This window comes from Hyla sarda, chromosome 3 (assembly GCF_029499605.1).
Source record: "Hyla sarda isolate aHylSar1 chromosome 3, aHylSar1.hap1, whole genome shotgun sequence".
Lineage (NCBI taxonomy): Eukaryota > Metazoa > Chordata > Amphibia > Anura > Hylidae > Hyla > Hyla sarda.
The window spans coordinates 357,195,789-357,214,319 of record NC_079191.1 but is presented as its reverse complement, the minus strand read 5'-3'; the positions used below and the strand labels follow the sequence as shown (position 1 = coordinate 357,214,319).

General features: G+C 42.8%; 1 protein-coding gene across 1 annotated transcript in view; it reads right to left on the bottom strand.

Annotated features, from left to right (window-relative positions):
* Positions 1-18,531, bottom strand: part of SLC24A3 (solute carrier family 24 member 3) — a 380,969-nt gene that overhangs the window by 149,735 nt on the left and 212,703 nt on the right. The window contains exon 3 of the mRNA XM_056567630.1: positions 13,885-13,961. Coding sequence (XP_056423605.1) covers positions 13,885-13,961 — 77 coding nt within the window. The remainder of the gene's footprint in view (positions 1-13,884; positions 13,962-18,531) is intronic.

The following is an 18,531-nucleotide window of genomic DNA, read 5'->3' as shown; positions in this document are numbered from 1 at the left end:
CACTTAGGACAAGCAGGGCTCTGTACACTGAGGAAAAGCAGGGCTCTGTGCACTGAGGACAAGCAGGGCTCTGTGCAGTGAGGAGAAGCAGGGCTCTGCGCACTGAGGACCAGCAGGGCTCTGTACACTGAGGACAAGCAGGGCTCTGTACACTGAGGACAAGCAGGGCTCTGGGCAGTGAGGCCAAGCAGGGCTCTGTGCACTGAGGACAAGCAGGGCTCTGTACACTGAGGACAAGCAGGGCTCTGTACACTGAGGACAAGTAGGGCTCTGTACACTGAGGACAAGCAGGGTTCTGTACACTGAGGAAAAGCAGAGCTCTGTTCACTGAGGACAAGCAGGGCTCTGTACACTCAGGACAAGCTGGGCTCTGTACACTGAGGACAAGCAGGGCTCTGTGCACTGAGGACAAGCAGGGCTCTTTACACTGAGGACAAGCAGGGCTCTGGGCACTGAGGACAAGCAGGGCTCTGTACACTGAGGACAAGCAGGGCTCTGCGCACTGAGGACAAGCAGGGCTCTGTGCACTGATGACAAGCAGGGCTCTGTACATTGAGGACAAGCAGGGCTCTGTACACTGAGGACAAGCAGGGCTCTGTGCATTGAGGACAAGTAGAACTCTGTACACTGAGGACAAGCAGGGCTCTGTACACTGAGGACAAGCAGAGCTCTGTACACTGAGGACAAGCAGGGCTCTGTATACTGAGGACAAGCAGGGCTCTGTGCAGCGATGACAAGCAGGGCTCTGTGCACTGAGGACAAGCAGGGCTCTGTGCACTGAGGACAAGCAGGGATGTGTGCACTGAGGATAAGCAGTGCTCTGTAGACTGAGGACAAGCAGGGTTCTGTACACCGAGGACAAGCAGGGCTCTGTACACTGAGGACAAGAAGGGCTCTGTGCATTGAGGACAAGCAGAACTCTGTGCACTGAGGACAAGCAGGGCTCTGTGCACTGAGGACAAGCAGGGCTCTGTACACTGAGGACAAGCAGGGCTCTGTGCACTGAGGACAAGCAGGGCTCTGTGCAGTGAGGACAAGCAGGGCTCTGTACACTGAGGACAAGCAGGGCTCTGTACACTGAGGACAAGCAGGGCTCTGTACACTGAGGAGAAACAGGGCTCTGCACACTGAGGACAAGCAGGGCTCTGTACACTGAGGACAAGCAGGGCTCTGTACACTGAGGACAAGCAGGGCTCTGCGCACTGAGGACAAGCAGCGCTCTGTGCACCAAGGAAAAGCAGGGCTCTGTACATTGAGGACAAGCAGGGCTCTGTACACTGAGGACAAGCAGGGCTCTGTGCATTGAGGACAAGCAGGGCTCTGTACACTGAGGACAAGCAGGGCTCTGTACACACAGGACAAGCAGGGCTCTGTACACTGAGGACAAGCAGGGCTCTGTACACTGAGGACAAGCAGGGCTCTGTGCACCGATGACAAGCAGGGCTCTGTGCACTGAGGACAAACAGGGCTCTGTGCACTGAGGACAAGCAGGGATGTGTGCACTGAGGACAAGCAGGGCTCTGTGCATTGAGGACAAGCAGAACTCTGTGCACTGAGGACAAGCAGGGCTCTGTACAATGAGGACAAGCAGGGCTCTGTACACTGAGGACAAGTAGGGCTCTGTGCACCGATGACAAGCAGGGCTCTGTGCACTGAGGACAAGCAGGGCTCTGTGCACTGAGGACAAGCAGGGCTCTGTACACTGAGGACAAGCAGGGCTCTGTGCACTGAGGACAAGCAGGGCTCTGTACACTGAGGACAAGCAGGGCTCTGTACACTGAGGACAAGCAGGGCTCTGTGCACTGAGACTCTGTGACATGCTCGGCTCACACAGCAGGATGATTGACAAGCCAGGAGCCTGCACAGATCCCTGCTTGTCCTGCCGTCACTTCCTGTATTTGGTCTCCTCCCAGACACACAGGTAATAGCTGCAGGGGCAGCATTTTTCACTAAAAAATATACAATTTTTTTTAAACCAATGTATATTACAAATATACATATAATGGTATTATGTACATTCTATAAAATGTTTTTGCTAACGAAATGTACAATTTAAGAGATGTTCTTTCCTTTATACAGTGTTGGATACAATGTTCCCATGTTGTCTGCAATGGCTAGTGTAAGGCTTGATGTAAACCATCCACGGAACAGAAATTATGTATATTATCATAGCAGAGAACTGATTACTTGCGACATCTTGCTGACAATCCAGAAAAGGTGCAGACATACAGTTCTCTGTGATCTTAAACTCTATTTATTTAAAGCCAAAGTGATCGCTAAAAAGTCCCATGAAATGGCTTTGATCACGTCTCTAGTTTTTTATTGTCCCTTTCCATTGTTAAACACACATTTCGTACATTACTATGTCTGTCTGTTTAATGTTCACGTTTTCAACATTTCAGCAAGTTCTAAGTGTTGAATGTTCTCTTCAAGTGTTTACATTGTGGAAAACCCCACTGTTAGTCAGAGCCTTGATGTATTCGTACTGGAAGCATGTGCCAGATATTTCATCGCTTCTCAATTCATTCCATCAAGCTTAAACCATCAAGTCATAATTTATGTAGCTTCTAAGTTCCCTCTATTTCCCTTGGTTTATTGTGTGTCCCACCATCCAAAAAAAAACTATTGCTAGGTTATGTGGCTTACTATATTATTGGCCCCGGGGTGCCTGACATAGGGAAATTACATTGTTATCCTAGGTCAGTGGTCTTCAACCTGCGGACTTCCAGATGTTGCAAAACTACAACTTTTCTTGCTAAGCCCATTTTTTCCAAGATTCTGTGATGTTTCTATGTGGACTTTTCATTGAATAGTCAGATGTGTGAATGTTCGGGGGGTGTGAATTAGGCTCAATGGGTGTGAATCAGGTTAGGTGCTTCTGAATCAGGCTCAGGGGGTGTGAATTTGAATATATGAGGCTAACGGGACCTTAAAGGTAAACTGTCAGCTTGCTCCCCCCGCACTAACCAGTGGTACTGGCTGAGTGCGGGGGGGACACTGATCAGTGCTTACAGCCCAACACCATGCAGGACATTTGGCATTTGCCAGAGAACACCAAGATTGGCAAATTCGCCACTGGCACCCTGTGCTCTTCACAGATGAAAGCAGGTTCACACTGAGCACGTGACAGACGTGACAGAGTCTGGAGACGCCGTTGAGAACGTTCTGTTGCCTGCAACATCCTCCAGCATGACCGGTTTGGCGGTGGGTCAGTAATGGTTTAGGGTGGCATTTCTTTGGGGGGCTGCAAAGCCCTTCATGTGCTTGCCAGAGGTAGCCTGACTGCCTTTAGGTACCGAGATGAGATCCTCAGACCCCTTGTGAGACCATATGCTGGTGCGGTTGGCCCTGGGTTCCTCCTAATGCAAGACAATCCTAGACCTCATGTGGCTGGAGTGTGTCAGCAGTTCCTGCAAGAGGAAGGCATTGATGCTATGGACTGGCCCACCCATTCCCCAGACCTGAATCTGATTGAGCACATCTGGGACATCATGTCTCGCTCCATCAACCAATGCATGTTGTACCACAGACTGTCCAGGAGTTGACGGATTCTTTAGTCCAGGTCTGGGAAGACATCCCCCAGGAGACCATCCGCCACCTCATGAGGAGCATGCCCCAGGCGTTGTAGGGAGGTCATACGGGCACGTGGAAGTCACACACACTACTGAGCCTCATTTTGACTTGTTTTAAGGACATTACATAAAGTTGGATTAGCCTGTAGTGTGGTTTTACACTTTGATTTTGAGTGTGACTCCATATCCAGACCTCCATGGGTTGATAAATTTGATTTCCATTGATCATTTTTGTGTGATATAAGGGGTGCGATGTGGTACTGGAGGAAGACCTAAAAGTATGTTCACATGTTGGAACGGATCCATAGCAGACTTAGTTTATGTTCACACTGGGTAACTTGAGCGGAATTCCCTGGCGTGGATCTGCACGTTGGAAATTTGCGCTGTGAACATTACCATTTGTGTGAATGGGTCTTCCACGGACCCGTTCACACTGTGTAATTTCAGTGACAATTCCGTCGCAAAGAAAGAACATGTTCACTCAATCACCTGCATTGCAGTCAATAGTGATGACGCAGGGCCGTGCAGTCCTACCACCAAAGTATTTCGGTGGCGGCAGCCAGACGGAATCTCCACTCGGAATTCTGAGAGCGGAGATTCCATTACATTACTCAATGTGAACATACTCTTTTGGATTAACTCCAAGTGGTTAATCCGGTTCCTCATGCTTTCTATCAGAAATAAGTGACATGCTACTTTTTTCTGTGGCTGACTTTTTCTAAGGCGGTGGCAAAAATCCACATGGTATGTTTGAACATAAACTGGACTGACCCAACACCAGAACAATAGCCACCATAAAGTTATAAGGATGCAGCAGCACTCTTGTCAAAAAATGAAGGCTCTTAGCGCACTTTTTGATAAAAACATGTCCTCCCCTCCACCACACAAAGGTGGCCTTACTTCGGATGGGACCCTTACACAAGCGTGTTAGGGTCACATCCAAAGTGAAGCCACCTCCGTGTGGTCTATGGGGACATGTTTTGATCAAAATGTGCGCTTAGAGAGCAGAGTGTGCTGGTACCTAGTTTGCTTTCACTGACTTCCAAGTTTTCCCCAAAACATTGTTTTAAATTTGTATGTCTCAAAAGATTCTGATAACTGCCTAAAAGCGAGATGACATTCAGAGGAGAATGTTCTCCTGCCGCAATAAAAGCATGATTCATCTACAATCATAGAGACCGATTTTACAATGACTCACATCTTTTGTCCATTGCCTTTTCCTGGTGAGAAATCTCAGCATAAAGTTGTGTGCGAGTTCCTGTGGTGATGGTATTTTGGAAGAAAGGCTTGTTATAATTGATAGCAAACACCATCTAAACCCTGTAGTTATTACATCAATAAATCCACTCTCTCCAGCTCTCAAATGTACAAAATAATAATAAAATAAATATACACTAAAAGTTTTGTTTTTCTTTACTAACACTTACTCTGCAGGAACACTCATGCAAAATGTGGCGAATCTGTATTTTTTTCTAAATTGCTGCATTATTTTAAGATATTTTTCCAGCTAAAATTGTATAGAGTGGGCCAAAAACAACAATACTAGGTCTCCTAAGACATAAAACGACAAACTCTCAGTTTCGGCAACTTTATACTCCATTTACCCTATAGACGTTAGATCTGTCCTTTCCAATATAAACAGGTTTTATTTTTTATTACTATTTATTTAGGTTTGTGAAAGCTGCTGAGTACATGAAATAGCATAGAAAGGCTTACAAGATGCAGAGGTGATGATATGGGAAAAGGGCAATAGTAGGGGGGAAATAAAACTGAGCATGTGAAAAACCAGGAGGGGAACAATAGAGGCCGGGTAATGCAGGTATGAATTAAATTATGTATTAACTCCTGGTGGGAATTGAACTCGTGCTAGAATTACCAGACCCTATGATATTTTTTGGTATTAATAATATTTTCATTTTTGGTTTAAGTTAGGTTTTCATTGGAGATGGTACTTTTGAGTTTGTTTTCAGTCCTTAAACCTGTAGCAGTTGTGAGTTACAGCCAGGTGAAGTGCACAGCAGCGCACACCTCACTCAATGGCTGTCAATCAAATCCGACCTTTTCACTGCATAAGTCTAGGGATTGAAAACGTCATATTTGCTGGCCGGTTGGGGAGTGGAGCGTGCTACTGTGCACTTCACTGGCTTAGAGCTCATGATCTCAGTGGGTCTCAGGACTGAGACCCTATGCAACCTCAACTTTTGATATATCTGAGCAACAGTACTAAATGACAGTGACACATAAGTCACTCGAGAACAAAGTTGACAGTGTAAGCATAGAACTACAAATGTAATGGTGTTTCTGTATAATTTTTTATTTATTTATTGTTAAGGGTATTATATGCCCTTATCTTATTAATAATAACACAAGACCGTTCACTTTTGTTTCCATTTTACTAATAAAGTGCCTTTTGGCAAGAATCTTTTCTAGGGTGTATTCACAAGGGAGCGCATCGTATTTGATGCTGCGGATGCGCTGCCAGCACACACAGAGTTACGGCAGAGCGAGCTCCCTGCTGCCGTAGCTCTGTGTGGGTCTGCTTGTGACTACGGATTTCCCGCCGCCAGTTACACTCTGTGTAACTCTGTGTGTGACGTAATCACATCCGCAGTGTCAAATATGCTGCGGATGCGCTCCCGTGTGAATACACCCCTACGTAGATTTTTGACCAAAACAAGTCTAAAATCTACCTAAAATAGAAATGACCAGACTAAAAATGACTTTATATGGAGTCAATGAAAAAAAAAATGGTTTAGGAAAATGAAAAATTAGGGAATAAATGACTGGAAATGTGATGGATAAATATTACAGAAATCATGACTATTCCATCAAAATAGACATATGGTCGACATTTATAAAAATTATTCGATACCATTTTGTAGTCTCCGGTGCCCTGATGCTGTTGCTGTTATTTTTAGATATTAAGTCCCTGCCTCCACATACCTGAGACTATAGGGATTTTACTGTTTAGTTGACGATTTGTACTTTTCTTTTTTATCTTTCAGATATTTCTTTTAGATGAGCATGAACTTTATTTTAAAGAGGGGTGTAAATCAGGCTTGGGGGAGGGGGTACATATGAGGCCAAGAGTGCATAACTCAGGCTTACAATCTCCTATGATTCAAGAATTCAAACTCTGAAAGAACTGTCCAGAGTAGGAGAAAATCCCCATAGCAAACATATGCTGCTCTGGACAGTTCCTAAAATGGACAGAGATGTCAGCAGAGAGCACTGTGCTCGTGATGTCAGCAGAGAGCAATGTGTTCCAAAAAGAAAATAATTTCCTCTGTAGTATTCAGCAGCTAATAAGTACTGGAAGGATTAAGGTTTTTTAATAGAAGTAATATTCAAATCTGTTTAACTTTCTGGCACCAGTTGATTAAAAAAAAAAGTTTTTTTTTCCTTTTTTACACTATTTTTTAGTTCCCATAGGGGACTATTACATGCAATCTTTAGATTGTATACACTATTCAATGCCATGCCATAGTTGATCTGTGTTATCGGTGCACGATTGCTCCAGCCAGCCATGGTTGACTAGACCCCTGGAGAACCGATCGAACTGTCGTCAGACAGAAAAGAACTATACAGCTTCCTCTAGAGCATACAGCAGCTTATAAGTACTGGAAGTAATTTGCAAATCTGTTTAACTTTTTGGCATCAGTTGATTTAAAAAAAAAAATGTTTCCGATTGGAGTACCCCTTTAACCACTTAAGGATCAATGACGTTCAGGTATGCCCTGGCTCCCTGGTACTTAAATGGGCACTGTCAGATACAAAAACTTTTGATATGTTGTAAAGCATGCAAAACCAATAGGTTTTGCAATTACTTTCATTAGAAAATTTAAGTACCAGTTTGCTGTCTGGGGATTCTGGGATTTGTAGTTAGCAACATCTGGAGGGCCACATTTTGGAGATCACTGTGTGGGGGTTTCTAAACCGTGGCCCTCAAAATCTTGCAAAACTACAACTCCCAGCATGCCCAAAACAGCAAACGGCTGTCTCAACATGCTGGAAGTTGTAGTTGCGTACCTCCAGCGTTTACATGACTACATCTCCCAGCATGCCCTTCGGCGATCAGTAATTGCTGGGAGTTGTAGTTTTGCAACAGCTGGAGGCCCACTGGTTGGGTAAAATACTGAGTTAGGTAACAGAACCTAACTAAAGGTTTTCCATTCAGTGTGCCTCCAGCTGTTGCAAAATTACAACTCCCAGCATGCACGGTCTGTCAGTGCATGCTGGGAGTTGTGCAATAGTTTTGCAACAGCTGGAGGTTCCCCCCCCCCCCCAGGAAACTCACAGTAAACCCGCCCGTGTGAATGTATAGGGTACATTCACACGGGCTGGTTTACAGTGAGTTTCCTGCTTCAAGTTTGAGCTGGGGCAAATTTTCCGCTGCAGTGCAAACTCCTAGCGGGAAACTCATCGTAAACCCCCGCCAGTGCGAATGTACCCTAAAAACATTACACTACACTACCACATAATAAAGGGTAACACACCACATATACACCTGCTTACACTGTTCCCCCCCCCCCCCAATAAAAATGAAAAACGTATCGTATGGCAGTGTTTCCAAAACGGAGCCTCCAGCTGTTGCAAAACAACTCCTGGCATTTCTGGACAGCCACTGACTGTCCAGGCATGCTGGGAGTTTAGCAACAGCTGGAGGCACGCTGTTTGGGAATCACTGGCATAGAATACCCCTATGTCTACCCCTATGCAATCACTAATTTAGTCGTCAAATTCTGTTCTCTCACTTCGGAGCCCTGTCGTATTTCAAGGAAACAGTATAGGGCCACATATGGGGTATTTCCGTACTCGGGAGCAATTGCATTACAAATTTTGGGGGGGAGGGGGGGGGGCTTTTTCTCCTTTTATCCCTTATGAAAAGGAAAAGTTGGGGTCTACACCAGCCTGTTAGTGTAAAAAAAAAATGTTTTACGCTAACATGCTGGTGTTGCCCCATACTTTTTATTTTCAAAAGAGGTAAAAGGAAAGAAAGACCCCGAAAAATTTGTAACGCAATTTCTCCTCAGTACGGAAATACCCCATATGTGGGCGTAAAATGCTCTGCGGAGGCACAACAAGGCTCAGGAGTGAAAGCGCACTATGTATATTTGAGGCCTAAATTGGTGATTTGCACAGGGGTGCCTGATTTTACAGCAGTTCTGACATAAATGCAAAAAAATAAATACCCACGTGTGATCCCATGAGTAAGAACATACCCCATTTGTCGATGTAAAGTGCTCTGCGGGCGAACTACAATGCTCAGAAGAGAAGTATCGCCATTGGGCTTTTGGAGAGAAAATTTGTCCGAAATTGAAGGCCACGTGTGTTTACAAAGCCCCCCGTGCTGCCAGAACAATGGACCCCCCCACATGTGACCCCATTTTGGAGACTACACCCCTCAAGTAATGTAATAAGGGGTGCAGTGAGCATTTACGTCCCACAGGTGTGTGACAGATTTTTGGAACAGTGGTCCGTGAAAATGAAAAATTAAATTTTTCATTTGCACAGCCCACTGTTCCAAAGATCTGTCAAATGCCAGTGGGGTGTAAATGCTCACTGCACCCCTGATTAAAAGGTTTGTAAGCACACATGGCCCCCGACTTCCATTCCAAGCAAATTCTCTCTCCAAAAGCTCAATGGCGCTCCTTCTCTTCTGAGCATTGTAGTTCACCCGCACAGCACTTGACGTCCACACATGGGGTATTTTCATACTCATAAGAAATGGGGTTAAAAATGTTGTCATCTTCTCCTATTACCCCTTGTAATATAAAAAATTTGGGGAAAAACTAGCATTTTAGTGAAAAAAATTTTTTCATTTACACATCTGACTTTAACGAAAAGTCGTCAAAACCTGTGGGGTATTAATGCTCACTGTACCCCTTGTTACATTCCTTAAGGGGTGTAGTTTCTAAAATAATATGCCATGTGTTTTTTTTTTGTTCTGGCACCTTAGGAGCTTGCTAAATGCGACATGCCCCCCAAAAACCATTTCAGCAAAATTTGCTTTCCAAAAGTCAAATGTGACTCTTCTTCAGAGCATTTTATGTCCTAACATGGGGTATTTCCATACTCAGAAGAAATGGGGTTCCAACTTTTTGGGGCATTTTATCCCCTCCCCTTACCCTTTATAAAAATGTAAAATTTGGGAAAAAAACTGCACTTTAGTGAAAATTTTTTTAGTTTTTATTTACACATCCGACTTTAACGAGGGAGGGCCTTGAGGGGTTTTGTTTCCAAAATGGTATGCCATGTGTTTATTTATTTTTTTGCTGTTATGGCACCATAGGGGCTTCCTAAATGCGACATGCCCACCAAAAAAACTTTTCAGCAAAATTCCCTCTCCAAAATCCCATTGTTGCTCCTTCCCTTCTGAGCCCTCTACAGCGCCCGCCGAACACTTTACATCCACATATGAGGAATTACCTTATTTGATAGAAATTGGATTACAAATTTTTTGGGGGATTTTTCTCCTATTACCCCTTGTAAAAATAAAAAAACTGGGTCTACAAGAACATGCGAGTGTAAAAAATGAAGATTTTGAATTTTCTCCTTCACTTTGCTGCTATTCCTGTGAAACACATAAAGGGTTAAAGAACTTTCTGAATGTCATTTTGAATACGTTGAGGGGTGCAGGTTCTATAATGGGGTCATTTATGGGGAATTTCTAATATGAAGGCCCTTTAAATCTACTTCAAATCTGAACTGGTCCCGGAAAAATTCAGATTTAGAAAATTTTGTGAAAAATTAGAAAATTGCTGCTGAACTTTGAAGCCCTCCGATGTCTTCCAAAAATAAAAACATGTCAACTTTATGATGCCAACATAAAGTAGACATATTGGGGGAGATTTATCAAAGGATTTAGACTGTTTTTCCTGTCTAAATTTGTCGCACAGAAAGTCGCAGTCTAAATATGTGTGACTTTTCTGCGACTTTTGCTGTAGAGGATTTTTAGAACATGATGCATGCAAGTTTATTTTAGACGGAAATGCATTGGAAAATGCATTGGTGCTGAATATATCAAGTGCGACTTTTGTGCGACAAGTCGCATCTGCCCAAAATACGTTGAAATGTCAGACCATGTTGGAGCAGGTCTAAATGCAGTTTAAGCTGTAGACCCTGAAGTCTGAGCACAGAATTTATCAAGGGCTGGGAGACCTTTGATAAATTAGGAGCACAATAGACAGGAGACTATCACATACGCTGGTCTATAAGCATACCCAGAATAGACTAGATTAGTAAATCTCCCCCATTGTATATATGAATCAATATATAATTTATTTGGAATGTCTATTTTCCTTACAAGCAGAGAGCGTCAAAGTTAGAAAAATGCAACATTTTAAAAATTTTCATGAATTTTTTTAATTTTTCACCAAGAAATGATGCAAGTATCGATGAAAATTTAACACTATGTTAAAGTAGAATATGTCACGAAAAAGCAATTTCGGAATCAAATTCATAAGTAAAAGCATCCCAGAGTTATTAATGCTTAAAGTGACAGTGGTCAGATTTGCAAAAAAATGCTCTTGTCTCAATCATATAAGACTGGAGTTTGGGTCCGGGTTTTGGAAATGGCTAAAGGTTCTGGAGGTAAAGTCAATCCCATACACCATTTCTGGTGTGTCTGTGTTGGAGTCCTGAACCTTATTTCACAGATGTGTGAGCACGGCCAAAGAGCAGCAAAGCGGAGTTGCTCTAAAGCTGGTCACCTTTTCTGTGGTATGTTTGAAACTGTTACACTGCACCAAAACGATTGACTTTGGGACTGAATGTGCCAAGTTTTGGGCAAGAAGCTCAAAAGTTTCTATTCATATAAAGAACCTGATGTGAAGGATGTTTAAATTTTTGTTATACTGCATGCTGCAAGTGAATTATTACAAAAAACCAAGGACAGCTTGTGACATCTTTCTTTTTGGGTCTGTTTGTTTAGTGGAAAGACTGTTTGAAGGGTCCCGTTCTACAAGAGGTGTATAGTACACTTTGATGATACTTTCATATGCTTCTGATTTTCTGCATCATCGAAGGGGCAATGGTGCCATTTTAGTGTTTGCCTTAGGAAGCAGAAAAGCTACAACTGGCCCTGGATATAAGGAGTCAACGCTATGCAAAAATGCCCAATTACAAATATAAAATTATATGATGAAGCTCCTCTTGTAATATATAGATATAACTGTAATAAGAAGGAAAGCATAGAGTAATAGAAGAAAGATACATAGGTCACATAAAATGAGCAGTATGTGTAGGGTTTCATGATCATTAGGAATCTATAATCTCATGGATCCAGAATATAGTGATTATGCATTTTAATGGGGCTATGAATGTGACCATATAAATATATAGAGGTTATTTTTTTTTCCGCACCATATGTTAGACAAAGTTTTTTAACTAGAACTTGCAATGTTTTTGCTGAAATAGAGGAATACTAAGTCCACAATACAACACCCACACAGAACAATGGCCTTAAAAACGCGTTCCACTGTTAGGTAACTGTAAATATTTTTTGCCTATAAGTATCTTATATAGCTCAAATATATTCCACATTGCTGTACAGTGATCATGATCATACACACTTGTGAACTCCAGTACACTACAGGATAGGGGGTAAGTGGTCCAACCACTGGGCCCTCCCGTGATCTCCTGCCCAGCAGCCCAGCTCTCCTCATGCATGGAGCCCCTTCCGCTCTGTGCTGGATTACTGCTGATCACGCACAAAGAGGTGGTCAATATGCCCCCTCTATGTATCTCTATGGGAAAGCCAGAGATACACGAGCGTTTATCTCCAGCTCAACTATAGAGATTCAAAACAAGAGAAGAGACACTTGTCCCCTATACTGTGGATATCCTAGGGGATAAGATGTCATTTACCATAGTTCCCCTTTAATATCCCCTTCTCATATACACATAAGAGCCAATTTGATAGGAAACTGAAGGAAACAGAGGGACACCATGCAAAACACAGGGATCACATACAAATGCCTTGGTCAGATTAACACCTACAACACCAGAGCTGTATAACAACAGTGCCAACCATTATTATTAGTTCTGCCACAGCAATTCCCTAAAATAGGCAGCAAAATGGAACCAATTGGCATCATGATTTATGGATTAGGAAATGTTTAAAAACTTTAAAGAAGCTAAAACTAGTACTAAATTTGGAAACATTCCATTAATTGTGTAGTTACTACTGTGTGGATTCTGAAAGCTTTGTTTTAGTTTTACTCAGCTATAGAGTAGGACTGGATCAGCACTTGAGGTTTCTTGTTGTGTGGGCAGCTATTTGAAATGTTAGCAATTATTTGAAGCAGTAATGTGTTGGCTGTGAGATCAATAACACTCGGGATGAAGAAACAGAGGCAGACTTCTTTGATTCTCCAATACAGAATAAATGTGTGCAGCTTAAATGGAGAAATGACAACTGTATCGTCTGTAAAGACATTACCGCATTCTTCCTGTGCTTTAAGGGAGCTGAAAGGCATGGAAGACCCAATAAATTTCAATTGATGAAGTGGCACAGCGTGGGATCAAGGGAAAGAATAAAGTGGCCGAGGTTGGGAACAAGGTGGGGAATAAAGTGGCACAGGGGATGATGAAGAGAGGGTAATGAGGTGGCACAGGGGGTGAAAGAAGTTGCAGAGTGGGGTAATCAGGGTATCAAGGTGAGGAATGAAGCGACAAGGGGGATCCAGGGGGTGAAGTGGCACAGGGTGTGATGGGGGGGGGGGGGAGCTAGAATAAAATGGGGTGATGCAGGAAGGGGAATGAAATGGCACAGGGGGTGATGAAATGGTACAGGGGATGATCAAGAGAAAAATAAAAAAGCATAGGGGTAAAGAGGTAGCACAGGCGGGGGGATTAAGGGGATGATGAAATGACACAGTAGGGAAATGAAATGATGGCAAATGGGGTGATCAAGGGGGGGGGGTGAAATGGCACAGGCAATGGTTAATAGGGGAAAGAAATGGAAGGGGGGAAGGAGGGGTAGCAGCAACATTTGCAATGCTGATACTGATATCATGTCGTAGAACACGCATCGCTATACGTGCAATTGGCAGTAAGGCGAGGGATGTGTCACCGAACTATGTATGTCTGAAAAGGGAGTCACTAACATGAAAAGTATGGAATGCTCTGCTGTAGGTGGACATTATTTTCTACTAAAGGTAAACTATACAGCTCCTGCCATATATTTCAGCCAAATTGGTATCATTTTGATTTATTACTTGCCCTGCTTATCTCTTTTACTGGGAAATAAAAGATATTTTTAGAATAAGAATCAATTCAAGAAAACTTGGTGAAAAGATTATTAACTTACACATAGAACATGCAGAACGATAGCTCCGTGCCGCCGGTCCTCATGTGAGAAGATATCACTAGGGAATTCATGAAGAGCTGCAAAAAAAAAAAGAGTCAATAATTAAACAAAAGTCGTCTGAACATCCTAACCCAATACACAGTACAGCATTACGCATAAAGTTGTACAGTCTTATGAAGAAGCCTGTATGCATCAAACCATCATGGCCTCCACCTAGTGGTCACCAGTCACCAGTAGGTTTCCTAACATACTGCATGTCTGTGTCACACGCACAAAACGGCCTGTTCCGGTTGCCCCCGCCTCACATCGCCATACCCGCCTACGCTTGTGATGCTTGTACACAGTCAATAAAGCACCTTCCTGGATGGTGAAAACCGTCTTCCACGTCTTCTTTGTTCGGTATTTGCATTGCTTGTCAAGGCTGAGCACCACCGTGACCAGTTTGCCACAGGTCAGCCTGGACTATATCTAATATTGTGAAGGCCAGACTTGCCTCGTTATATGGTCAGAGTACCCATAAGGCTCCCTGTGCAGCTATGCAGGGTTGATGTATATAGCATTACTCTTTATCCTACATATTTGGTGGATCTTGATTATATACTGTAGATATGTCTCGCATAAAAGTGTTCTTTAAGTTAGGTCACCAATATGTGTAACAAAACTTACAGGCAGAAAAATGAGTTAGTAAAGTAGAGCACACTATTTTGGCTGAACTGAACATTTTTGAAAGCTTCAAAGATAACATGTGTAGCTGTTTTCAAAGATTCTTGCTGCCCTGACTCATCTGGGTGACATTAAAGACAGCTGTTTCAGAAAGGCCATAACCGCAGTTCCAGTGGTAATGGTTGTCGAGGCAGGTTGAAAGCTGGAGAGGTTTGACTGAGAACTCTTGGAAGGGGGCCACATGTGCCGGCATTCGAATGATTAGGAAAGTGCATTCGTTTTTTTTACTTCAAAGAAAACTTGCCTGGGTTAAATCAACTCTTCTACACCTGAGCCAAAAATACATTTTTACAAATTGTCTGTACCTTTTTAGGACATGAAAGCCCAGGCCAGCAGGGGCCCTAATGTTTGTGTGCTACTTTGTTTTATTGTAGTAATTATTTGCACCCTCATGCTTTACTTTACTAATGCACCTATTCCATATTACATGTAAGATTTTTCAGATTATAACATTATAACGTAATCTCATAGTTAATAGTTACATATACATACCGTAACTCTATAAAATAGATCATAAAGCTATAATATATTAAATCAGAAGGGCTTGATAGGTTACAGTTTGTACATACTTTATTTTATCCTTACATTTGGTGCATGTATTGGGAGGCACTCTGACAGTATATATTAAATTGGGTATAAAAAATCAGCGTTTTACCTTGAGTGTTGAGAGGATACCACTCCTTGGCTAAATTCTCGGTCAGATTGTGTGGCAGATTGAGTACCTCCACTTTCTAGTCTCTATATATCAAATGTATAAGGGCAGGCTCTGCCTATAGGCAAAATAGGCAGCTGCCTAGAGCGCCCTCTTGATGGGGGTTGCCGCTCTGCCTGCCACAAAAAAGTTAGACTACCAGCATCCAAACCACTCACTCAGCCAGCAGCATAAGGTGGAGGTTTGTTACAGTGTGTCACCCCAGTAGTAAGCTAATTACATGAGGAGGGGACTTGTTACAGTGTGTCACCCCAGTAGTAAGGTGGGGCGTGTCAATGGGTGGGTCAATGTGCGGAGTCAAGGGGGCAGCAAAATTAGCTTTTGCCTAGGGTGGAAAAAATCCTCGCACCAGCCCTGGTAACGCCCTCTATGAGAGGTCAACACAGAAAGGAAATCCTGACTAGAGAGATCTATGACTACATCTGCAGAGAAATAGGTGGTGGTCCATTCTTATTTATAGAGATAAGGAAGTAAGCGCTCCATAGAATAATATTGTTTGGACCCAAAGAGTGAGATTAGTATGTAAAATAACTGCTCACCCTGGGCGGTTGTGTAATACCATACACAACAATGGAAATGGTATATAGAATAGGTCGTCTGCTGCCCTCCGGAACATTTACGGCAATGGATACTTGGCTTCAGGAGAAACCGGCTCACGGCTCTGATTGACCAGACAGGTAAGTTGGCTGAAAGAGGATTCATTGACCAGAATGCAACGCGTTTCGCTGCGCATGCGCAGCGAAATGCGTTGCATTCTGGTCAATAAATCCTCTTTCAGCCAACTTACCTGTCTGGTCAATTCAGCGCCGTGAACCGGGTTCTCCTGAAGCCAAGTATCCATTCTTATTTATGACCTCTTACCACTAGTTGTATGAATATTATTTACAGGAACATTAATGAAAATTTCCATTCAATATTATGAAAAAAGGTCAACTATATTGCACATCTAGGCCTAATATGTGTCAAACAACATAACCAAAGTATTCTTGTAGGCTTTGCTCTCGGCTTGAAAAAAATTCTCTTCGAGGTTAGTTCTTCACCACCATGCAGCTCTCCATGACACTCACCAGCTGTGATCACGTCTGGATGATACAATTTAATTACTTATCACAATATGTGTGACAAGTTGTCAAGACGATATGTCCTTCGCCTGATACATTTGTCCTTTACAAAGCTTTTTCATAAAGTAAAATCATTGCAATGGACTAACAAACCTGCGATCTACTAAAAAATAGACTATGGCTAAAACTTGGGAGTAATTTGTGAGTTGTAGTCCCTGCAGACGTTCCCAACAAATCTGTATAGAGAGTCCTTACCCCCATCAGTCATCACTTAGTCATCCTCAGACCCGGGCTGCCACTCAAACAGTGAAGATTCATACCTATTTTCTCGAAAGAGGATTTTCCACTAGACGTACTCTATCAGTTCTTTGTGGCTCAAAAGAACCTTGATTATATACTTCTAATGGATGAAACATCTAACCTGGTCAAGCAAAGATCACACAGGCGCTCGGCTAGTTACAAGACATAGCTGAAAGCAGTGTATCTGCGTGATCATGGCATGACCAAAGAAGATTTCTATCCATTGGTAAGTAAACAAGGTCATTCCTAATTTGACCCCTTTCAGACCTTCAAACATCTTAAGGGTGCGTTCACACTGAGTAAGACACATGACTGCTCCACTTATGACTCGGACTGTCCCTGAATTCCTGATCTCATTCAGCACCACGTATACAGTGCAGGAAATTTCCATGATACTTCCAGCTCCCATTTTGCCGCACAGCAGGGGACTGAAAAGAAGATGTTGGTTGTGGTGTGGGAGCAAAGGGGGTAAGTATAGTCTTTTTGCAGAATGAACTGCTCCCTGAGCACAGTTAAAGCTAAATAAATTCTTAGGATTATCCCTATAAACTTATTAAAGGACATCTATAGTGCAAAATTACTTATCCCCTATCCGCAGGCCCCCCCGCGATCTTCGGTACGGGGCCGCTGCTATATACAGGAAAGGGGGCGTTCCGTCCCCGCATGATGCAGCGGCCGACACGCCCCCTCCATGAATCCCATAGAGATACATGGAGGGGGAGTGTCTGCCGCGGCTTTCTGCTGGGGACGAAACTTCACTTCCGGCAGACTGCCGCGGCCCCGTCCAGGAGATCCCAGTGGGCCCCAGCGCTCGGACCCCCTGCGATCTATAACTTATCCCCTATCCAAAGTTATTTTGCGCTGGAGTACTCCTTTAATAACAGCAAGCAAAGATCTTGAAAACTATGAGGAATTCATGCTAATGAATAACCTTTTTTTTTTTTTTTACCAAAATTATAACTCCCCTTTAAGTCTGATAAAGGCGATTCCACTCATTTTATCTATTTACAGCACATTTCACCTAGTAGACCTTTTTTTTTTTTTAATCTGTGCCTATGGTTTCCTCTATTAATAAATCACACAGTCATGTATATTCTAAGTTTAGTAGCTTACCATCTTCAATTCAAAATGTCTAGAGAAATGTTAAATAGATTACACTTGGAGTGTGACCTGTGCTGTATTTCAATTAGTTTCTAGTCTGCAGGTGACGTGACAAGCTGAACCGGTATCATTGACGCTTCCATAAAGGACACTGCGTATGCATTTCAATATCAATCACACTACAAGTATGGGATCCTCTGGATTTCTGTTCACGTTATTCCCTACCATGTCGATGTTGCACTCTTTGATGACGAACTTTCTGTGGATGACGACAATATTGCTGTTTCCATAGCAACGTCAACGGCAGAACAAAGGACACTAGTAATAAAGGACTGCATGATAATAAATCTGTACACAGCTCTTTGATATTTAAAGGTGTACTTCAGCTTTTTATAACATATTTATTCCATATACATGACTATAAAATACTGCACATTGCTAACCTTTGTTTTCAGGGTTACATGACTGACACCCTGCTTAATCTTATTCAGACTGTCCATGGTTGCACTATACAGAGTCTAAACACCGAAACAATACCTTACTACTAGGTAAGTAACTGTGCACTGGAGACTGAAAACACCGAGAAAGAAGATTATGCACAGGACTATGACACTGACATTTATTATAACAAATGTAAACTTTATTGAATCCTATATAAAAACATGATAAAATGTGACAAAACACAAAAGATGCAGAAAAAAAAGAAAACAAAGGCATCAGAGTACAGTAAAAAAAAGTGGGTGGGTACAA